This window comes from Kogia breviceps, chromosome 3, assembly GCF_026419965.1.
Source record: "Kogia breviceps isolate mKogBre1 chromosome 3, mKogBre1 haplotype 1, whole genome shotgun sequence".
Classification (NCBI taxonomy): domain Eukaryota; kingdom Metazoa; phylum Chordata; class Mammalia; order Artiodactyla; family Physeteridae; genus Kogia; species Kogia breviceps.
The window spans coordinates 105,236,941-105,260,496 of NC_081312.1; the positions used below are offsets into that span (position 1 = coordinate 105,236,941).

The following is a 23,556-nucleotide window of genomic DNA, read 5'->3' on the forward strand; positions in this document are numbered from 1 at the left end:
CCTGGCTTCCAGAGGTAGCATTCTAATCCACTGGGTGCATACGTTACACTTCTTCCCAACGATGGGTGCCACAACCATGATCATCCATGTGCATGTCCTTTTATGGGCCTGTGAGAGTTTTTCGGGAGTTTAAACTTGGGGGCTTTTGGAGGATGAAAAGTTGTCAAAGAGACATGGAATTAGAACTGCAACTTCTGGAACTAGAGCTGAATGAGGTTGTTAGGGTCTGGGGGGAAGATGCCTCTCTCAAACTGTGCTTGCCTGTCAGTAGCAGAGCCAATATAAATAGTAGCAATTCCTTAAGTATCCAGTTTTCTTTAATAAGGCTTTGAGTGCTACAATTTCATCATCCTCCCAACAACCGGTGAGGTAGCGCGGATTAGTGTCCCCATAATGCAGGCGAGGAGCCCAGGCTGAGGTGGTGGTTTGACTAAGGTGCTGTTACTGAATGAACACCTAGGACTTTTACCTTCTTGTGATCCCACTGCTGCCCACTGAGACCACCTCTCCTCATACCTAGCTGAGGTTTGCTCTACCCTCTGGGTTCAGAGGTGAAACTGCTGGCCTCAGTCGGGTCTTAGGATTGTTTTCCAGCCATAAGTGATTTCATTTCACTTTTTTAAAAAGTGAAAATGACTGTAGTAATTAGACCTGTCCTGTTCTTGGTTAGCTTAAAAATGGTCTGTCCAAGCCACATCTGTTGTAAAGAGTACATCTTGATACATTCCTTAGACACAAGGCACTGGCCCTATATGGAAAGGGTACTGGGTGGGCAGGGGTCAGAACCTGCAACTGCCCTGAGATGGCCTACTTGCCCCTGCTGGTTCTGTTTCCTCATCTTAGGAGTTTGCTTGCTGAGCCTTCTTTATTTTGAGCTTTTTAAGCTCTGCTTGTTCAGGATCTTATTTTTGGCTCTTGGTGGCATTGACATATTTGGGGTTAATGCTGTTGAAAATTTTGTTTCTGCAGTGTGTGATGCTACTTCATTGAAAAGGGAATTTTTAAACTAATACTGTGGTGATTATAAGGATAGCAGATTTGGTCCAATTAAAGGGGCAATTAAGAGTATACCTTCCATTTCAGTGATTGTGTTCCAGAAGTTAACCTCTCCATTTTATTTGAAACTCCCATTTCAGACAACACGCCAACTTAGCTGGCACATTGAGTGGCCATGCATCCTGGGTGCTGAACGTTGCATTTTGTCCTGATGACACACACTTTGTTTCCAGGTACTTATGATTCTTAACAGTTTCTAAAATGTTAGGAAGATGAAGATGGTCATCTTGTATGACTTGCCTTAAAATTTGAAGACCCTTTTTAAATTCAGATAGCCTTTGTTTTCTGCAGTGTTTTTTAAATTGTGAAGTTAATTGTCCTTGCCTGGAACAAAAGTGGGTTCTTTTGAACCGTTCAGCTCTTAGTTCTTCCTTATAAATCTAGGCTTCTACCTACAGTTACTTAAAGGATACCTGTGTTAGAGTAGTAACGTCAGATGTGAAAATCTGTTCGTAGAATATTGTGCTTTGAGACTCCAATGTTGTTTAGGCCCAGGATGGCCAAGACAGTTGAAAAACAGGAGATGGATGGCTTAATAGCATTGCACAGAGGTTTACAGAAGCCTCTGAGAACCTTTATCTTGAAGCTTTCACGGGCCTCCCTCCCATCCGGATATAGGACTCTCATCCGAGACTCCTGATGAGAACATTTAATATGAGGGCCAGGCAGATCAAAAGTTCAGCGAAATAGCTGCTCTGAGAGGGGAAAGCCAACCAGTGATGCCAACATCCTTGGCCACCTTTTGGGGCCCTGGATGGCCACTTGTGCACCCAGGCACCAAGGGGGCCTCTAGGTAGGCTGAGTGAAGGAGTGTGGGATTTTTGATCAGGTTCTTTCCAACTTCAAACCAGTCTGAGAACTTTTCTGATACTAATGTTCCCTTTTTTAAAATAGCTCATCTGACAAAAGTGTAAAAGTTTGGGATGTTGGAACGAGGACTTGTGTTCACACCTTCTTTGATCACCAGGATCAGGTATGGCATAATTAACATTCAAATTCCTTTGGATTGCTAGCATTGTCTGACCACTGTGGCAAAACTCATTCCTTTTCCTAACCTTGCTGCTTTGGGTTGTCAAGACCAGTCTACCCTTGGGGCTGAGCTACTCTGATTGCTTGGATGTCCATCCAGCCCGTGTTCCTATGCATACTCTGGGGTGCAGAGGCTCAGGACATGCTGTCAGCCTAGCAACCCACAAGGCATGATATGTCCCTGTGTAGGCCAGAAAATGGGTTCTAGCCACACAGCCTTTAAATGCCTTCTTTGAAACATGCTGCAGCTGGTGCCTGGGGCGTGCCCGGGCCCTTTTCTGGGTACAGCTGCGCCATGGCTGGCTCAAGAAGAACCTGCTGCCTCAGAAGCTTCCATTCCATTCCACAGCCATCACTTTTCTCTTTTGGAGTGGCCCAAAGAAGTGAAGTGATTTTTTTTTTTTTTTTTTTGAATATACTTGAAGCCAGAAATTCTTACAGGTTGTTTGAAGTTAATGATATTACTAACTTTTGTTTTAGTCTTTAAATTAGGGAAAAGAGGCTTAGTTTTCACAGGAGTCTTATCTTTCCAAGATGAATGTGAAATGATAAAGGCATTCTAGTGCAGGGCTTCTCAGTCTTTAATGTGCACAGGAATCCCCTGGGGATCTGGTAACAATGCAGATGCTGATTCAGTGGGTCTGGCCTGGGCCTGAGTTTGTCTGTCACAAGCTCCAGGTGAGGCTAACATTGCTGGTTCCAACCACTTTGAATAGCAAGGGTCCTGGGGAAGTAGTATAAAAAATAAAATACCCATGGCAGTATAAAGTTGTCTTTTAAGATATTTTAAATATTCTTATGGTGATCTCATAGAATCTCTTTGGAATGCAGCTTAAAGTTAACAGTTGTTCATGCTTTTTTACATTTAATCTTACATTGTTGCCAACAAAGTTGAGGGGTTTAATTTTGACATTCCACTACTGGATTTAAACATTTTACTCAGGGAGTAAGTCCTGGCTGGCTGTGTTGCTTTGCACATGAAAGTCAGTGTGTGGTGCTGTCCTCAGAGGAAGATGTTTGGAGTGGAAATGAGGCCATCACCTGGCCCAATCACAACACTGAAATCAGGGCTAGAACACCCAACTCAGGGGTAGGGTGACAGGCTGACCTGATGAAACTCTTGCCACATCAGTTCTGTCTGGGAAGGAGGTGTGAATCTGTTAATTCAGTACATAGCAAATGAAAGCAATGACGTGTGACACCAAGTTGTCTAGCTCCTAGGGACAGGCAGGTTTCGTAGGCGTCTAATAAGAGAGTGAGAAGTACTGACCGTGGGGGGTGGGGTCGAGGAGGTAGGTGAGGAGCACAGTTTGTAATGATCCCCGTAGGCAGTGACCTCAAGGTAGTTGGGCCTTTTCCTTCCTGGAAACATAAATGAGACCACATGCTGGTCCCTTGTGGGTTCCATCTTCACAACATTAGGTCACTTCCTAGATTGTGAATCTTTGAAAGGTTTGTAGATATCTTGATTTGTGTTTAGAAATGAAATTTTCTTGAGTTGGGAGGTGAGTGGAATGATAATCAAACAGTAGTAATAGAAGATCCCTGGTTAGAGGAAAGGCAGAAAGCACGAGAACATCCTCATCTCAGTGTTTTTCTAGATTCAGTATAATGAGAATAGAGTAAGGATGTTCATTCATAAAGAATAAAGGTTTAAGTGGAATTTTTTTTCTTTTTATTTACAGGTCTGGGGAGTAAAATACAATGGAAATGGCTCAAAAATTGTGTCTGTCGGAGATGATCAGGAAATTCACATCTACGATTGTCCAATTTAAACATCAGTCTTCCAGGCTAATGCTGCAGAAAGAATGTATAGATTGATCGTGACATTCCTTACTTTCTAGCTTGTTTAAAAGAAATATAGCATTTATTGTAGCAAACACTTACATTTTGTAGATACAGTATAAATCTTTTCATGTTTTATTGGAAATGCCATTCATACTGTAACATAAAGTGTTCTTAATGCAAACACCCATGTTCTTGAACATGCTTCGTTTTCATTTGCCCTGTTACTGGTAGAACAGTGAATCAGCATCATTATGTGAAACCGAGTATCTGCCTCAGAAATGAAGACATCCAGGCACTTACTGAACTTTCCAGTACAGAAATTCAGGCTCACTCTTCCAAGGAATGAGTCGTGCAAAAGCTGTAAGAGGAAAGCTAATCTATTTCAGAATGGGATCCTGAAGGAAACAGGATATGTGACTGGGTGGGAACATTCTGTAGTCCTATCTGGGCATTCTTCTATTTGATAGATTAAAAAATGTCCCCTGTCACTTTTTCACCCTATTAATTTTAGAGAAGCTGTAACTTGCTGGGTGGGTATTACTGCTTTAACAGTGTCTACAGGCTCAAATCTGTACTTACTCTGGTTGACCTTTTGCGTGGAGGTACGTGTACCTCAGTTTTCTCCTCAGCGGCCCACTTGAGACATGGTCTGTGTGTAATGGGAAAGGTGTTAAGTAGCTAACCCTCCAAAGTTTGTTGCTTTTTACTGATCATAACTTCATATGATTCATGTCAGGTCCTGTGCTTTTCTTCCAAACTCCCCATAACCCTTAGAATCAAGCCCGTGTTCTTTAGGTAGCCCCTCGCTTCTCTCTCCTGCCTCTTTGCCTTGTTCACCCTCCTGTAACCACATAGCCCTGGCCATTTCCTCTGCCTAGAATGTTTCTTCCTCAGACCTTTAGAGGTCTCACTGCTTTCAGGTAGCTGCTCAGGGGTCAGCTCCCAGTAGAGGCCTTCCCCTGGTCCCTTTCCCATTACTCTTTCTTCACTGCAGTCATCATTACGTGGTGTTTGTATTTATCCCCACCCCCAAAATATAAGCTCCGTGAGAGTGGAAACTTCATTCTGTTATATCAACCAATATGAGGCAAATTGGCACTTAGCTCTGGTCATTGGAGCTCGAGAAAATTTTTTAAAAAAACAAAACCATCTGTCTCTCATACCAGCTCAATTTTAATTTTAAAGTGACAGATATACAGGTGGAATAAATTTTAAGCAACACCCTCCAAATTCTCTACATGACAAGGAGCTGAATGTTATTTTGCCTCATCTCAACTAGAGTTTTCTGGCAATAATTTATTAGGAAGTCACAGCACAGAAACAGAACACCCTGGAGTTGTGGTCCATTTGTCAATTGATTTTCATATAGGCTTAGCTGGAAGAATAGGTTTTATGTCTTTCCTGACTGGTCAAAGTGGGACAGGTGGGCTCTTTACCTATTTTGAGCAAATTATGCCCACCCACTAGCCAGCTGGAGCCTGGTCCATCCGCTGGACCTACCTGCCATGGGTCTCATCTACCCTTTGGCCCTCCTGGGCAGGTCCCTGGTCTGAGTCAAACTCTCAGATACTGTATAACCAATAAGGGTGGATCTGAAAAGTGGCCTCTGTTTAACCCAGCAGCTTAGAAGGCAGGAGTTTTTCTTCATGACTGTTGTGGGAACGAAAGGAGCAGTAATGGCTAAAGATTGAGGTAACCCTAAATTTAAACTGTAGTCTACCTGCCGGGAGTTAATGAATAATATCCCTCTCAACAAGTTATCATTTACAGTGGTAGTCCATACAGACTGCGGTCCAGAGTAGAACTTAAGTTCTCACTAAAACATTATCCCTTGAGCAGGAAGCCCTTTGTGATATGGCTGTGCAAGGAGAGGAACCATCCTTTGGAAGGGAGTTCAATCTTGGGAGAATGAGGTGGAAAACACTGAGATGTCCTCTGCCTTTCCAGACTCTCAAGTCATCCAGGATCACTGGTCAGACAGGGAAGTTGGCTGTGCCACGGGGCTGAACCACCAGCATCTCCCGTGGATTCCGTTGCACTGAGGCTGCTGCGGACGTGGATGGTTTCGTTATCTTTACAAGTAAGCACTTTGGTGGGAGAGCACTACAAAGGCTGTCAACAGAAAATAAAACAACAAAAAACAAGGTGCGGGGGGTGCAGGCAAACAGTTTTATCAGCGTTTCATTTAAAACTGGTTTGTCCTCACCGCAAGGCCTGGAAGGTTCAGGAAGCTTCCAAGAGAGATGATCAGACACACTCATACCCCATTCCAAACATTCAAGGGCACAGGACAGTAGGAACCAAGTTGGCCCTGCAGCCCACTCACCGTGAACCAGGCACCACAGCCAAGCCCAACCCACAGATTTGCTTTTATTCTTGAGGAGAAGCATCTAGAATCTAGATTCAGAAATGTCACATGAGCAGCCCTGAGATCATGCCCTCAGTAACTTTGCCATTATGAGGGAGGTGGGGAGGGAAAGAAACCGCAGAGCTAGACTTGGGCCACGTTGCCCACTTCATGCCTGGAGGTTTGCTAGGGGGCTGAGGGCTGTTGTCTGGGCTGTGCTTTATTGGTGGAACTGAACTATGGCAAAGCCACTAGAAGCACAAAGTGTCAGTGCAGTCACTAGCATCTCAAAAATATCCTGAAAATGTAAATAAACAGATTCCATATGCAGACTAGAGTGAGGTACACTTAAAATATTTAAATATAAATTAAGCTATAACTTAACTTACAACCAAAAGAAAAACAAAAGAAAAACCAAAAAGACACTCAGCAGTTGAGAATGCTGAACACATACACAGGACACCCCAAACACAAGGCCATTAAAGCGATGCCATTTTCATTGTGCCAACTTTACATTCATCATGTGCTAGTCCGGCCGGGCCACGCTGCACCGGGCCACATCACGCCGTCTGGCACTGCACTCCGGCCCGGGGCCCGTCATCATCATCCTCGTAGGCCTCCCTGTGCTGGCGCCAGTTCTGCTCATTGGGATTAAACTCCTTCAGCTCCACCTGATCCATGTCATCTGTAATCCTGACTTTCTGTCGAGGAGGGAGCAGAGCTTCCAGCTGGGGAAGGCTGTCTTGAGACAGCCAGTGTTTTTCAGGAAAAATAACCTGTAAAGGGCGAGGTGGGAAAGAGCAGTTGTTTCTTCCCTTCCCAATTAAGGCATTTAATTATATGTCCCATGAGAATAAAACACATGCACTTACTAAAAACTGTATGATCAGAGTCCCTTTCTCCAGGGGTGCTTTGTAGATGGGCATTCCTTCATTACGCACACATTTCAGGTCCCCGTGCTTTACCACCTCACCTGCCATAGAGAAGGTTTACTTATGAAACAGGAAGATGGAGGGCAGCCTGGAGAGGTCAGTCCCCCTGTTGCGAGAGCCTGGGGCAGACACCATCACCCCCACAGCAGCAGGCAAAGGCAGGGGTCATGGGGCATCTGACTAAAAAGCTGGTCCCGACCAGAATGATGTGGGTCAGAGGAACCAGCTGGGTGAGGGGTATGAGAGGGAGGGAGAGGGGCGGGAGTGGAACCCTCTCTGACCCACGCACTGGGCTCCTGCAGTGTCTCCGAGGAGGAGCGGGCTGAAGCTTCCATCATAAGGTTGGTTTAAAAAAGTGAACTGGGAATCAACACTCAGTCTGGGTAAACACGGGTGATACCTGTCAGCCTGCCTCTTGCGTCAGGCTGTCACCACAACCTTCCCATGAGTGAGTGGGAGGAGAGTCTGCTCCTCACAGACTCAAGCAGAGCTTGGAGCAGGAATGGGCCTCAAAGAGTCCAGCCAGATCCCACCTGCCAGGAGAGCCAGCCTTCTGGGTGGGGGTGCTCACAAGGTGGCTCCGGCCACAGGCAGTCTCCATGAGCTGGTGGGCTGGAGCTGGTCTGGCTTGCACTTGCTGGATCTTACATTCTACGCTTTTTCAAAAGGCATCGTGGGAGTTTAGTCCCCCCAGAGCTCTTGGTTTGCCCCCAAATCTAAAAATATCATTTCCTTCCAAACATGAAAAGAAAAGGGATAAAAGGGTCTCTTTAAAAAATATGCTTTTCAGCTCAGTAATGAAAATGGGCAAAGAAAGAAATGTTCAGAAAAAATGGTTGGGGGGAGCCCAAACACTCATTCATACAGCATCCCACTCCCCTGGATGAACTCTCTCAAGAGGAAATCTTTTAAAGTATCTCATGGGAGTTGTTCAAATAAAGGGTGTGGAGGACTCTCCTTGGGGGTCGTTCAGTGCAGGGCTGTGACTCACATGTGGCCCTCAGAGCTGCTGACTGCAGGAGGAGCCTATTAGCTAAACGGCCCCAGGCTGCTGGGCTTGTTATAGTCTTTGTTTTGTTTTTAATAGCTTTTCTGTCTCTGTTGCTGTCAGGTGTCACACTTCTTGTTGCTCTCAGCACAACTCCTCAGGCTTCTGCTTCTAACTCACTGTGGGGCAGGGAAACCGTAGGACCAAGCATGGACAACCACGTGTAAGAGAAGGAAAGAGATCATGAGTCAGCTCTTCTGTGAGGTACATATCTGCCTTCAGTCAGGGGGATCACACCCTCGTGAAGCTCTTAAGGCACTTTTTTCTTTAATCTCCTGATTCTCAGCCATGCTCAAGACACTTCAGTAGCAGAAGAGAGAAGAGGAAATGAAGGAAAGAGAAATAAGCCAAAACAAGAAAAGAAGAGGTGAAAGAAAAGGACTCAAAAAAAGATAAATGAGGGCTTCCCTGGTGGCGCAGTGGTTGAGAGTCTGCCTGCCGATGCAGGGAACACGGGTTTGTGCCCCGGTCCGGGAAGATCCCACGTGCCATGGAGCAGCTGGGCCCGTGAGCCATGGCCGCTGAGCCTGCGCGTCTGGAGCCTGTGCTCCGCAACGGGGAGAGGCCACAACAGTGAGAGGCCCGCGTACCGCAAAAAAAAAAAAAAAAAAAAAAAAAAAAAAAGATAAATGAGCAAAAAGAAAAAGCACGAGAAATCTCCAGCAGAAGGTTTTCTGGACACCCTGCCCTTCCTTATAACTAAGCAAGGAAATGGGTTTCTCGGGGTTTACGACTTCCTTCCCTCTGGGGCTCACTTCCCCTCTTTTGTCCTTGGCTCCCAGTTTCCCTGTGGCTGGGATCAGCTGGGAGGCAGCAAGGAACACTGGGCTCCAATCCCATGGCAGGGGCCCCTGCTCCAGGGAGCTCGGCCAAGGATGAGTGTTTGCAAAGAAGTTACACAGCGCCCCAAAGATGCTGCCCAGCTCATGCTCCCCGAAGGCTGGAACCAGGTCTGAGACAATGTTAGGGGGTCTTGGACATGACACCAGGGGTCTTGAGCACACACCCACTCACAGCCTGTGGCCTAGGGCTTTGTGTGAACTATGATCCCCAAACTTTCCTACAGAAGTGAGGGGAGGAATTGGGTACCTTGGGAGGCTTACAGAATGGAATCTAAAGGAAGGTGCTGTATTTAAAATTTTCATGCATATTTTCATTATACTGCAGTGCTTTTCCCCAATCCTTAAGTATATCTATACAGAAATGAAAAATCAAACAGGGTAAAATTTTAACAATAGGCAAATCATATATGTGTGGTCTTCATACTGTTTTTATTTTTACAACTTTTTGTTAGTTTGAAATTGTTTCCAAATAAAAAGTAAAAAACAAAAGCAAAAAACCCCAAAACGAACCTCTGATCAAGACTTGGATATATAATTCCATTTCACTTATACCCAGAAAAAAGGAAACAGAAAAAGCCAAAGAGGAAAGTGGCAGAGAAAGAGAACAGGCCAGAAAGGGAAAGAGAGAAATGGACACAGAGGCAGGAAAGCCCTGGATGGAGGCTGGGCAGGCAAGGTGGCTCACTCCACTGGACTTCAGGGTCTTAATTACACTGTCCTCGGACAAGCTTATTGGCTGGTTACCGCCCACCCCAGCTCTGAGCCTACCCCTCTAGCCTAAACCTCAGATACCCACAGGAGAAGTCACTCCCTAACCCTGCGGCCAGCAAGGGGACCAGAGCAGCACTGCTCACGGCCAGTGATGGGGTCACAGATGTCTGGGTGGCTGAGCCACCACTGCACCTGTCCAGACATTCTTTGACATGGACACCTGACCTGAAATGCTATTCGGAGGCAGCTTCAAGTCAAGGGCCCCAGCCAGGCCTCTCTCCCTTCTCCAATTTGCCTGGCCTCCTCACAGCCCCTTCCAGGCAGGTGCTCTGGGGCCCACATGGACTCAACTGCAGTGAACACTAGCCCTCCTGGGAGCTGGGAGCCTGGCATCTACACACGTGCTGGCAGGCTGAGCTCTCAGGCCTTTGAGAACCCTTTGGGTCCAGAGGCAGCTCCCTCAAGCTTCTGTGCCTGTGTGTAGACGGGCAGTTCTCTAGAACCCGCCAAGGATAAGCTGGCAGGCGATGTCTTTTTTTTTTTCAGGAAAATTCTATTTTAAAATGTCTCTCACATGTAGTCGACAACACAGAGGCTAGAGAAACATGGATGAATCAGCACAGATCACCATTTGATAGAAAAACACCACCTATTATCAGCTGTGTTTCATTATACAAAAGTTAATTTTTAAAAAAATTTAAGTTAAATTGGCAGGTTCCAGGTAGAAGTTTAGATCCCCAAGATTCCTGTTTTGAGGCTCTTTCCCCAAAACTGAATTTTTTTCGTGGAGACTATAAAAGAAATTCATAAAATTCTCAAAAGTCCCTAGTGATGACTTTAAATTTAGAGAAAATCAAGTCACACTAACTTGTGCAACAGAAGTCAACCTTGAATGTGAAACCAGGCTAAGCTGCCGGCATCATTAGGCCAAGCATACAGAAGAACTACAACGAAACACATTTGAAACATTACCTGATTTGGATGTAATAATAAGGACTCGATCATCCAGTGTTTTTATCATCTTCTTGAAGCCACAAAGGGCTTCAGAAAGCTGAATTTTCATTTTCATGATCAAGTCATGGCCTCGTCTCTGAAAGACACTATGATCCTTCTGATCAAGCACAATTATGACATCACCAGGCTCCAGCTCAGGCTCCTGATCTCCTTCTCCATGAAACAGTATCTTTTGCCCATCTTTCATACCTATGAAACATCATCCCTTTCTGATTAGCCATTTCTCTTAAAAACCATACTTCTGACAAAGCTTTTGAAGAAGGCTCACAGAGAGCCCTTTGGGGGTTCTTTATTCATCAAACCTCCCAACCTCGTGCAGGCCTGGGGCTGGGATTACCACTGACCAAGAGGCCTCACTCCCCTCGGCATAACGAGGGTCCTCAGCCAAGTGTGCAGCAGGGAGAGTGGGAAACGAGGCCGCCACATCGCAAGTTCACCGCGCACTCCCCGCCCTCCTGGCCACGCCATGCCACAGCTGACAGTGCACTGTGGGCAGAAGGCCACTGCCTGCTTCTTGGCGCACATGCAGCACCGGGCTCTGGGGGCCTTCTAATAAGTCTCCGTGCACACAGGCACAGTGCTCAGTCCCCCAGCATGTGTGCTGCTTTGGGTGTTAATTTGTGTACTTCGGTCTCTCACCTAAATACATTTGCTGGATTAGGAAGCCACAGAATAACCAGGGGGAACAACTAAGAGGGAAAAGACCCTAAAATGATGGCCCCAGGCAAAATGAACAGCAGGAGGAAGGTGCTGGATTTGGGAGAATCTGCTGCAACAGAGGGGAAATGTGTGGAGAAAAGGTACATACAGCTACGAAGACTTAGATAAGCTTTTATGGCCAATGAGTGACACTCTAACGACAATTAAATACCAGTTGTGCTGTGTCTCATTTCCCTGATACCTAACCCTTGTGCCCCACAATTAGCACCTGAGATGCATGTCCACCAGCGTGGGGCGCTAGTGCTGCACAGCCTCACCTTTCTCCACGTGCACCTCGATAATCTTCTTCTCTCGGATGACCTTGGCACCACTGCAGCTTTCACAGCGGTCCTTGGGGTTGATGCGCTCACCCTGGCCCTTGCACTCTATGCACACGGTCTGGATCTGCTGCACCATGCCCGGCCCGATCTGCTGGATGTGAATCTGCATCCCTCGCCCCTTGCACACTGGGCATTTCTCCACAGATCCCTTCTTCCCACCAACGCCTGTGGGGAGACAGGAACAAGGCTGTGCTCTTCCCTTAGAAGCGTCTCTGCTGGGTGCCACCACAGAAGGATAATGAGCCGTGAAATTGGACACTGGGGTTTGAATTCTGACTTTTTTTTTTCTTGCAGTACGCTGGCCTCTCACCATTGTGGCCTCTCCCACCGCGGAGCACAGGCTCCGGACGCGCAGGCCCAGCGGCCATGGCTCACGGGCCCAGCCGCTCTGCGGCATGTGGGGTCCTCCCGGTCCGGGGCACGAACCCGCGTCCCCTGCATCAGCAGGCGGACTCTCAACCACTGCGCCACCAGGGAAGCCCTGAATTCTGACTATTTACAATCATGAAAAGGCATGTGGAAGAGTCTGGATGATTCTAGCCAAGCAGACAATATCCAGATGTTAACATGTAAGCGCAAACATTTGTGGTTTTGGCTATACCAAGATAAATTCATTGCTTTAACTTCACCAAATGTGTTTTCTTCCACCCCAGAGTGGAAGAACACCCACGCCTACGTGTGACCAGTGGAGACTGGAGAAAACAGCCCTGTCCACAAGGGTGGCTACCTAGCCCAGCCACTTCTCTGTGGGACAATGTGTGACCAAGTCACCAGATCTGACTTTTCTTGAAAAATCAGATTTTAAAAAATTATGTTAATTACATTTACATTTAAATCAAGGACAGCAAACTATGGCCAGCTGCCTGGTTTTGTAAATAAAGCTTTATTGGAAGACAGGTATGTCATCTGCTTGCTTACTGTCTATGGCTCCTTTTGCAATAAGAGTTGAATAGTTACGACAGGGACTGCATGGCTCACGAAGCCCAGAAATACCTATCATCTGGCCCTTTACAGCAAAAGTCTGCCGACTCCTAGGTTGGGTCAACCATTCTTGATTTTTATATTTTTAAAATAATTGTCAGCATATTAAATAAATGTGCAGTCCAAAATAAAAATGTACAGGGCTGGGTTTCCCTGGTGGCGCAGTGGTTGAGAGTCCGCCTGCCGATGCAGGGGACGCGGGTTCGTGCCCTGGTCCGGGAAGGTCCCACATGCTGCAGAGCGGCTGGGCCCGTGAGCCATGGCCGCTGAGCCTGTGCGTCCGGAGCCTGTGCTCCGCAACGCAAGAGGCCACAACAGTGAGAGACCCGCGTACCACAAAAAACAAACAAACAAACAAAAAAAAAAAAAATGTACAGGGCCAAACGAAATGGATTTGGCCCTCAGGCTACCTGTTTGCAATCTCTGACCTTCACATTTAAAAAGATAAATTATTTTTCTCTGAATTGTAAAACAGTAAGAATTGTTTCCAGATCTAAGAGACTAGAACTATGAGAATCATTCAGAAGTTAATTCTTACCTTCACATTTCTCACAAATTACATTTTTCTGGAGAGCCAATTTCTTTGTGACTCCATTATATAAATCTTCAAGAGTTACAGACAACTGATGTACAACATTCTTGCCTTACCGAGGGGGAAAAAAACACCAATTAGTAATACTGTATTAAATATACCACTATATTAAATACTACCCATATGACCTTTAGTTGTATGACGACTCAAACTGTGCCTGTGTCATTCATTCCCTTCCCTGTGAGAAGCAATGCTTGCTACTGTTACACCTGGCCCACCCTTCTGGCCCTTTGCCAGTATGAGAACTAATACCCTTTCTAGCTATGAGCTAATTATTCAATCATTTATAGATGTCAACAAAGAGTTTCATCTTTATTTTCTAAAACAAATCTGAGAATGAGAGATCAATGAGGAAACCCAAGACAATGTTAACCAATGAGATTGATTAACTAGGTTATCCCCATGAAAGGAGCCCTTTCCTTATAGATGATGCACACAGTCAGTCTCTGGACCTTTAACTGAAACTCTTCTTGAACATAACAACGTCCTTTACTTTTTGAGCCCTTCTATGTCTTGTGGCCAAGTGGGACCTCTTTCATCTTTGGAAATCTTGTCTGTGCATCCAGGACAGTGGGCCTTTCATCTTCAGGGTGGGAGTCTGTCTGCTCTGGCACCATGCCAGCCTGTCAGGACCCACAGCATCAGGTCCCTCTCTGCTGCCCATAGGGCTCTCAAGGTCACCGAGATGCTGTCCTTGTTTATTGGCTGTCAACTTGGAGAGATGACTTAGTTAAGGGCATGAAGTTGTTCATCTCAAGACAGTGAGAGAGCTAGGCAAAAGGATACCCAAGGTTTTAATCACATCCACACTGTCAATTATATGAGCAGGCAACATACCCAGAAAACAGGGTAAGGATTTTTCCCTAATAAACACTTTGTGATTTTCAGCACACTGTATTCACAGAATTGACAGCCAAGCTTTTCAAAGCTCAAAGTCAATTATAATGTGAGAACAAGTACAGCCTTATTTATCCAGGAGCCTCTTGTTGACCTCAAACCACCCTTAAACCTCAATGCAGGGCTTCCCTGGTGGCGCAGTGGTTGAGAGTCTGCCTGCCGATGCAGGGGGATACGGGTTCGTGCCCCGGTCCGGGAAGATCCCACATACTGTGGAGCGTCTGAGCCCGTGAGCCACGGCCGCTGAGCCTGTGCGTCCAGAGCCTGTGCTCCGCAACGGGAGAGGCCACAACAGTGAGAGGCCCATGTACCACAAAAAAAAAAACAAAAAAAAAAACCTCAATGCAGAGCTTATTTTGATTTCACCCAGGATTTTAATAAGCTTGGTTATCGATCTGGTTTTGAGGTCCAAAGCAGAGTATCAACCATAAGCATGACAGGGGAAGGGGGCTATTAGAGACCACTGGTAACAGAGGTGACAGTCCAGAGCCTGGCAGGAGGTAAGAGGTAGAAAAATTAGGAAGAACAAACCGAGAACTCAAAAACAGGGGCCTGGGGCCATTTCACCAAGAGCTAAGTCGCTCAATTCACCTCTGGGGATGAAGCTGCTAGTCCTAATGCATTCCGAAGAGAGAGGCAAAGTAGTTTCTTTTACAAAGATGTTCAAACATCAAGGGGTAAATTTTGTTACCTAGAAAATCTCCTGAGCAGGCTGAGAAAATGAGGCCACACTGCACATGGCAGAGCACCAGCCAGAAATAGAGCCCGCGGGCCCTGGCCCAAGTCAGGAGGCGTGGGAGGAAGCGTGCAGGAGGGGAGAAGAGCACTCTCGGTAGAGGTATCACTAATAACAACAGGAGGTGCCATTTATGTCCCTTAGGAACATAAATGGAACCTGACCCCAACAAAAGAGAAAAAGAGGGCAAGATGAATTTCCTCCTTTCTCCTCACCTCCATTTGCTCCTTTTTTTGGGAGGGTTGTGGGGGGGCACACCATATGCAGGATCTCAGTTCCCTGACCAGAGACTGAACACAGGCCCCAGCAGTGAAAGCACCGAGTCCTAACCCCTGGATCACCAGGGAATTCCCCATCTGCTCCTTTATACATGGTGTTGGGAAGGTGTCAGGCAATTAATTGCTAAATGCACTAAGAGATTCCAGGTAGACTAAACAAGCGATGAACTAAGCTAATGATCCCCAAACATGACAACTACACCCTTTTAAGGCATGATCCGTCCTGATTCCAGCAACACGTACAATTTGGAAACTATAAAACTTGCTTAACGTCTTTCAAAGCAGTTACCTCTTCTCTCTCTAGCCATCCGTCCTCCGCCACCAAAGAACATGTCAAAGATGTCCATGGGGGAAGAGAAGCTGGGGCTGCCTGAGCCTCCTTCCTTAATTGCCTGTTCGCCGCCCTGGTCATAAATGTCCCTTTTCTTTGGATCTGAAAGCACTTCATATGCCTGGGATATGAGCTTAAACTTCAAAAGAAAAAAAGAGAGATTAAAAAGAGAAGGTTTGAGTTGTTCACGAAGCAAACCCACCATATAAATGCAATGACAGAGGGATTCTACACCCAACCCCACAAACTAGCGGGTCTATATGTTATCTGAAACCTGACTTTTCCACTTAATCCCTTTGTAGAGTGGGATACATAGGGCAAACATTACTAAGGGATGAGAGGCAGGGCCACTGCAGGGAATAAGGATACAGAGCAGTAAGAAGGAGTTCCTCCCTCCTCAGGCCGCACCAGACAGGAAGAAGCAGAGTGGAGCTAAGATGCAGTGAGATCAGGCCAGGGCTTAACCTACAACTGGATAAAGACCATGAGGGCTGCTTTCCTAGGTTACTAGCATAAAATTCAACTACAGACATCCTGTGAGCATCCATCCGCATGCAGGCTGCAGACACTGTGCACAAATCTGTCCTGATCTCCCCCACAAAGTCCTGCCCCTCCCATAGCTCACTTATTGGCAATTCCAAAAACTCATTTCCTCTCCCTCACATCTCATCTGTCAACAAATCCTTCTGGTGCTACCTTCAAATGTCTATCTCCAGTACCCTAAGACAGAACACCCCATGTGTCACATGCTTGCCAAAAATGTATCCTGGAATCCAACTGTAAGAAAAGAATCAGAAAACCCAAATTGAAGTATATTCTGCAAAACTAAAAGACAGGAAAACTAAATGCAGTGTGTGACCCTGGATTGTATCCTGGACTGGATCTTGCACTGGGGAAAAAATTGCTACAAAGGACACTGGAACAACTGGAAAAATGGGAATTTTTTTCCCAATGTTAAACTTCTTAAATTTGATAAATGTACTGTGGTTATGTACAAGGATGTTGTTTTCCCAAGGATAAACATTTAGGGCTGAATGGTTATGATGTATGCAACTTACCCTCAAAAGCTTTAGCAAATAATACTAATATAGGGAAAGCAAATGTGGTGACCTATTTATAATAAGTGAAGGTAGGTGAAAGAAAGGCAGGTTTTTCTGCAGATATATGGAAGTTTTTAACATAAAATCAAAACACTATATAAAATATCCAAAATCCATCCCTTCTCGCCACTACCACCACCACGCCCGCCACGGCAGAGGACACCCTCCTTGGCCTGGATAGCCACAGTGACCTCCTCACTGGACTCCCATCTTCTGCCTTCACCTCAGTTTTCAGTCTGTTCTCTGCACAGCAGCCAGAACTTGCCAGATAATCACGTCAGTCCTCTGCCCCAAGCCCTCCAAGGGGCCCGGCTCACTTGGAGTAAAAGCCAGTTCTTATTCTGGTCTACAAGCCCAAACTGACACCTTTGCCTCCAGCTCCCCGCAATTCTGCTCATGCACCGTTGGCCTCCTTGCTGTTCCCCAATACCAGAGCACTTACTGCTGGGATGGTGTCCCCACTGCAGTGTCAGCTCCGTGAGGACAGGTGGTTAGGTTAGCTTTGCCCACTGCCATATCCCCAAACCTAGAACACTGTCTGGCATGTAGAAGGTACCTGGTAAATACTTGTTATATGAATGGCTCAATTCTGGGAATTGAGAAATGAATAAGTGAGATAGGGTCTTTGCCCTCCAGGGGACTGGTTTAGGAAGAGAAAAAAAAATACAGAACATACAAAAAAAAAGTGCTTTGAATATACAAATATGGAAACTGACAGACACTAGGTTTTCTCTTGTACTACAGATCCCCCATAGAGATCTAATAAGTAACTAATAAATAGTAAATGTTAGCTAATAAATAATAGCTCACAACTGGGTAATTTAAAAAACTGTCTTGAGACATCAGAATCATACTCAAGGTAGTTAGGTCTTTTGATATGTTGATTTCCCCACCATTTCTGTAAAGAAGTAGGTATCATTCATCACTACTCCTTTCCACAGAAGGAAAATAAGGTGTAGGGATTAGGTGCCCGGTAAGGAAGATCAGAAAGCAACCAGGCCAGGCTGCCCCCAGGGAAGTCTCTGGGACCGTCTGTACTAGGTAAACATGCTTCAAGAGAATGTCCATTAGAAACACTCTGGATAGTTGAAAGACTCTTGCACTTAACAGAATGGATGATTGATTAATCTAAAAAGGAAAAGGAATGCCATGTCACTTGGGGCATTCAACCAGAGGCTAGACCTCTCAAAGGGGCGGGGCTCCCACTACCCTGGGGGTGGGGGTGGGGGTCTCAGCACTCCAGAGTCTAATTCAGTCCCTGCCTGACCCCCACCCATCTCACAGCTGGAGACTAGTACTCTGACCAGCTCACCTTTCAGACTGTAATAATTTGCCACAGTTCCTTTAATAAGATTATTTCGCAGCTGGAAAAATGGCTTTGGAGACTATGTAGCAACTGGGAAAAGTATTTACTATAAAATAATCAGTGGTGAGGAAAAAAAACCTTATGTGCCAGGATGACCATGTACAATCACCCTGGAAAGAAACACAGGGACAGCAGTTAGAGTGATGTGTACTTGGTGGGTTTTCCTCAACATTCTGAAATTTTCTGCACTGTTAAAAGAGAGCATATGCTCTCTTTTATGATTTTTTAACTTAAAAATCTATTATTCAAACTAAAAGTTACAGTAAAATTGGCCCAAAGACCAAACTCATCTCAAAAGCTGGCTGGGGTTAATAGCCAAGAACATAACCCCTATCATGGCCCCTGAAAGGGACTCGCTTACTGACCCGCTGCCCGTGTGTCTTTCAGAAAACCAGCTGCAGAAAAGTAGAGACTCCATAAAGAACACCTGACAACAAACACTGGCCGCCCAATGCTTAGCAACACAGGACAACAGGCCACAAAACAAAGACCAACACCCTAGTAGCCTTCTCAGTTGCCCTGGAGCGAGGGGGAACGGACTGGCTCAGTCTGTTTTTGAAGAGACATTAATACAGTGACAAACTTGGGGGGAAAAAATAAAAAGGTCCCACCTATGAACAGATAAAGTGGACAAGAACTACACACAAACTTGCACAAAAAAGAAAATGCCTACACAGTGTGCCCAGCACACAGCAGGACCAAAAAGGAGGTATCTGGTGAGTGAATGAATGAATGAGTCCTCTCTAGGGAACTTTACAGCAGTTTCTATAAATTGTGTCCCCAGTCTCCTTAACCCCTTTCGTTTCTAAGGAATACAGGTAGCAAACAAGGAATCATAGTTAAATTAGGATGAGGACTAGGCCAGTGGTTCAGCCTATGGTCAGAGGCCAGAAGAACTTTTAGCTGAGAATTAAATTAAAGGGTTTTATCCCCTTCACGGAAGGTGGGAAGGGAAAAGTATTCCTGGAACATCACAGAACCCCCCACCTCTAAGCTGAAAGGGACCCACCAGGCACTTCAAGAGCCTCACTTAAGTGACACTAATTCAGTATCTGGCTATAAAGAAATATTAGTTTAAAACAAATCAACCACCTCTGCTCAGGCAGGTATTTGCAGGGCAACACCTACAGAAATGTAGTACTGCTTAAGTCCAATTTAAAAAAAAGCTTCAGAACACCAAGAGCAGACTCACTCCAATGGCACACAGCCATGACTTACTCTTGGAGAGTGCCATGAGATCTGACCTGAACCAGGGTCAGAAGGCTTTCCCACGTGCCGCCTCTGAAACCTGAAATTAGAAGCCTGGGTGAGCTCTCCTTAAAGGCTACTCTCAGAAACAGCCTACAGTGAATTTAGGGAGCACATCTATGAATCACCAACACCACGTAGAAAGCCAATGACTTTAAAAGCTACAGTAAGCCACCTAAATATAGATGAGAAAGACCACGAGTAACAGACAAATGGTCTTCCAGGAAAGCATTTTAAACTTGTGACAGTGACACTCGGCACCTGTGGCTAAATATAAATATCCTATCACTGTTGCCACCCAGCCAACCTTCTTTAGGCAGGTTTCTCCAGCTTGGAAAAGCTAACACAGACAGGTATTTTGATACTACAGTCGTTTCCACGAGTCTAAATGCTAGACAGGTAATCTATGGCTTCAAAAGTGGCCCAGGTGTCATTGCTAACAGCTAACCACAAAAGCCCCACCTCCCGAAAGCCATCTAGGATATCCCAAGTTTTATAAGAAAATGGCAAGAAGTCAAAGGAGGAGTGGGAAGTCCAACAAGCTTTCCCAAGGATCAATGCCTGATCTTTCTAATCACCTATTCTGGTGGGTAATGAGCTTCCTTGGGCATAAAAAGCAGGTTGACTCTTTTCCTGTGAACTGGAAGAAAAAGTTTAATTGAGGCCTCTATGATGCAGAGCATTTTCAGCCTATTATTATTGGTACTTAGGATCCACTGCGGGTCATTTGTCACGGGAAACCTGTAATGTTCATATAAAATGATGTGTTGGGTTAAAGATCTCCATGTCCCTGTTTAATAAAGAAAAGGTGATTATTCAATGTCTGACAACCTTGATCAGGCAGGAGACAGGCACACAGAACAAAACCAGTCGGCCATTCTCAAGAAGGACACCGGGTTTGTCCAAGATACTAACTCAGATTAAAGAAACTCACCTCTAGGGCTTATGCATCAACAGGGAATATGAGCACAAAAATAATTCAACCCCGGTCGTCCCCAGCAAGTACACAACTTCTTCTGGTCGCGTGTGCCTCAGTTTCCCGGCTTGCTGGCTGCCTTTCCGACAGGAATGCCCGCAAACCCTAGGAGAACTGGGCCCCCACGTTTCAGTCCCGGCCCTCCCCGGCGTTCGGAGGGGCCCTTGTGGAGCGAAGGGAGGAATGAATGGGCTGCGCGGGGGCTCACGAGGGGTCCCGGCGCCTCGGGCCCCGGCACCAGCCCCGATGCCCAGCCCGGCGAGGCTGGGGCTCGGCGAAGCGCCCTCCAACTGACCGCGCCGCGGCCCCTCCGCCTCGGACCACCCCCGGCCCCGGCCCGGCCCCGCGGCGTGGTGCGCGGCACCTGGAGACCTCCTCTCCAACAAACGAGGCTCGGGTTCCCCGCCACCTTCAATAATTCACAGCCCCCGAGCTCTGGGCTGAATAATTGACGGCGGGCCCCGCGCGAGCCCGGCCCGCACCTTCTCGCCCTCATCCGGGTTCTTGTCCGGGTGGTACTTGAGCGCCAGCTTCCGATAGGCCTTCTTGATCTCCTCCGGGGAGGCGCTGGGCTTCACCCCCAGGATGTCATAGTACTGGGTCTCCTTCACCATCTTTTCTCTGCGGGGCGGGGCGGGCAGGACGGTCAGCGCGCCCCGGACGCTCCAGCCGGGCCCCTGGCCCGCGCCCCCGCCGCCCGCCCGCGGGTCACGGTCACTGTCACGGTTGCCGCCGCCACCGCCGCCGCCCGCGGCTCCCTCCCGCCTGCGCCGGGATACCCTCCTCTCCCGGAACCGCCGCACTCGAGCCGCCGGCTCCTCCGCGGCGGGTTTTATTCGGCGCCGGCGGAAGGTTCCGCAAGGAGACAGTGACGCCACAAAAGCCCAGAACCTTCGCGGAGGTTCCGGCGGCGCCTGGAGCTGACTGGATGGGGCGCTGCGGCGGGTTAGCGGCCCGGACCTCCGACGCCCCGGCCCGGCGCGACCCCCTGGCTCACCCGGTCGCCTGTTCCTCCGGCCTGTAGTCTGGGTTCCCGGAACTCCAGTTCTGACCGCCGCCCCGGGCCATGTTGGGGGGCTTAGAAGACGGCTTTAGAGTGGAGGGCGCCTTCCGACGGCTGCCCCGCCGCCCCGGGGCTGTTCCTTTTCCCTTGCGTGGGTCCGTGGGTCCGGCTGGCTCGAAGATCAGGTGGCCTAGAGGGCAGCATCGGCGGGAAACCTGCCCCGAGGGGTTGGACTGGGAGGACTGCGCCCTGCAGTCCCCACCCGGCCTCTCCCTGGGGGTGTGGCCGCCCTCTGTTTGGTCATGTCCGGGATGCGCCCTGAGGCATACCTCGGATTGTTGCGTTTTTTGAGGGGTTTGGAGTGGGTAGGGGCCCTCTACCGTGCTGGGGTCGCATTTCCCCGAGGCCATTTCCTGAAGCTGCTGGCGCCCCCGGGGCGTCTTCAAGGCTGAGGTGAGCCTAAGCCCTTCCAGATACGTACAGTGGTGCTTTGCTGGCCCCAGCTGTGGACGGTGCTCTCTCAACTGCCCACAACTGGGAACCCTTGACATCCCCCAGATGTGGGGAGTGACGCCCGTTAGATGTGAGCAGCGACGTCCCCCAGGTCTCCCAAAGGTGGGCAGTGCCCCCTCCCCTCCGAACCACCAAGGTTGGACCATGCTCGTGGGCGCAGTGGGCGTGGGGGTGGGGTGGGAGAGCGGTTCTGGAGACTAAAGCAGGACCCTCACTGCCTGGTACAGTAACAGGTCCCTGACTTCCTTCGGCTGTGCCCAGCTCCCAGCAGGTTCTTGCTAGCAAGGATCACCACCCACTGCAGGAACGTGGGCGTGGAAAGCAGCACTATCAGAGAACTGCAGGCCTTCTTGCTCCGGCCCAGCCTTGACTTCTGCCGATGGTACACTGTCAGGGAGGGCTGGCCACTGCTCACCTGTCTGGGATCCCTTGGCCTCGTTTTGGGTCCTGTGGCTGAGGCAAGTACTATCCCCTCCTCCATGTGTTCAGTGGGGGTGAGAAATGACTTTTAACTTGCAAGAGAAATTAAGCTGCTCATTTCTGTTCTTGGAGACATTGATTTCCCCCCCTCAATTAGACCTCTGAAGAGCAGTAACCTTTGGCAGAGAACTCAGAGCTGGAGGTCAACAAACTTGATTCCATCCCCAGATGGTATTAACTATATGAGCCTTAGCCTCTCTGAGCTTGTTTCCTCATCAGCAGGACATGGTCATTGCCACCTGCCTGCCTGCCTGCCTTCCTCACAGGGCTCTCGCAAGGATCACATGGGATGATCACTGTGAAGGCTTCTAGCACACAGTGATCATCCAAATCTCAAACCTGGCTGTTCATAGGGATCACCTAGGAGCTTCTAAAAATCCCAGTGTCCAGGCTGCACCCCAGACCAATTGCACCAGAACTTCTGGGGGTGAAACCCAAGCATCAGTACTTTTAAAGCTTCCCAGGTAATTCCACTGAGCAGCCAGAGCTGAGAACCACTGCCCTGCACCATACATTTATCCAGACTCAATAGTCTGGACCAGTGACACTGGCAGGAAGGGCATTTGCAGGTGGTCAGAGCCTATAGGCATAGAATGGGCCTATGAACTCTGGAACCAGTGAGACCTAGGTTCCAGTTGCTACCTCTGGCTGCCTGACCTTGGGCAGGTGATTTAACCTTTCTGAGCCTTAGATTCCTCAACGTTTTTATGGGGATAATATTAAGAGTACTACCTCATAAGCTCCTGAAGCACCTGGCTCATAGTCTCATCACACGATGATGCATTATGTTCTTTTCACTTTTATCTAAGCTGAAGAAGCTGACAAAGATTCTCTCCTTTATGAAACTCTAGCCAGGCTCCTCTGAGCCCTCTTTTCAATTAGGCCTCAGCCTTGGCCTGTAAAGACTTGAACAACCACTAGCATAGTTTCTAATAGCTCAAGGCTACCTCCCTAAGACGTCTCTAACACCGCCCGCCCTTAAAGTGCCTGCCTGAGAAAAGGCTGCCAAAAATTTTTACTGTTTGTTCCAGCCAACACCTGAGGACACCTGAGGACAGAGCCTCTGTCTCCCAGTCTCTGTGAGAAAGTAGAATTCTAACTTCAATAATACCAGCTAGCAGACACCACTGGCCTAGTTGCATTTACACTTGACCTTTGGTAAGTTTTCATTTCTCTGACTCTACTGAGCCCCCAGGTGCCTCCCTCCCTTCTTCATTTTCACTTTAAAATACCCAGATATTTCTGTTC

The 23,556-nt window shown here is 47.5% G+C and overlaps 2 protein-coding genes across 13 annotated transcripts in view; one reads left to right on the top strand and one right to left on the bottom strand.

Annotated features, from left to right (window-relative positions):
* Positions 1–4,054, top strand: part of SKIC8 (SKI8 subunit of superkiller complex) — a 17,170-nt gene extending 13,116 nt beyond the window's left edge. For 3 of the 4 annotated variants that reach the window (XM_059058187.2, XM_067029440.1, XM_067029438.1), the window contains exons 9-11: positions 1,137–1,229; positions 1,951–2,029; positions 3,771–4,054. In XM_059058187.2, coding sequence (XP_058914170.1) covers positions 1,137–1,229; positions 1,951–2,029; positions 3,771–3,860 — 262 coding nt within the window. In that variant the 3' untranslated portion in view covers positions 3,861–4,054. The remainder of the gene's footprint in view (positions 1–1,136; positions 1,230–1,950; positions 2,030–3,770) is intronic. The other variant, XM_067029439.1, reaches the window with a different exon arrangement.
* DNAJA4 (DnaJ heat shock protein family (Hsp40) member A4) lies at positions 3,990–21,570 on the bottom strand. 9 transcript variants are annotated; one of them, XM_067029432.1, is made up of 9 exons: positions 21,310–21,541; positions 20,795–20,933; positions 19,307–19,376; positions 15,581–15,761; positions 13,327–13,431; positions 11,745–11,972; positions 10,726–10,956; positions 7,093–7,193; positions 3,990–6,996 (listed from the first exon to the last, which is right to left on the bottom strand). In XM_067029432.1, the coding sequence occupies exons 2-9, from the start codon at positions 20,806–20,808 to the stop codon at positions 6,781–6,783; spliced, it is 1,146 nt and encodes a 381-aa protein (XP_066885533.1). In that variant the 5' UTR covers positions 20,809–20,933; positions 21,310–21,541; the 3' UTR covers positions 3,990–6,780. The 9 variants fall into 9 exon arrangements, with proteins under 9 accessions (XP_066885533.1, XP_066885534.1, XP_058914147.1 ...); XM_067029433.1 differs by lacking the exon at positions 21,310–21,541 and adding an exon at positions 21,092–21,116; XM_059058164.2 differs by lacking the exon at positions 19,307–19,376 and having other exon boundaries at positions 21,310–21,570.
* Positions 21,571–23,556: the final 1,986 nt, after the last annotated feature.

Excerpts from the sequence above, each read along its gene's own strand:
- DNAJA4 (XM_059058164.2), bottom strand. The coding sequence starts at position 21,380 with ATGGCCCGGGGCGGCGGTCAGAACTGGAGTTCCGGGAACCCAGACTAC. Across the intron at positions 15,762-20,794 it reads ACCCGGATGAGGGCGAGAAG|TTTAAGCTCATATCCCAGGC; the intron begins GTGCGGGCCGGG and ends TTTCTTTTGAAG. Across the intron at positions 10,957-11,744 it reads CGAGGTGCACGTGGAGAAAG|GTATGAAAGATGGGCAAAAG; the intron begins GTGAGGCTGTGC and ends GATGTTTCATAG.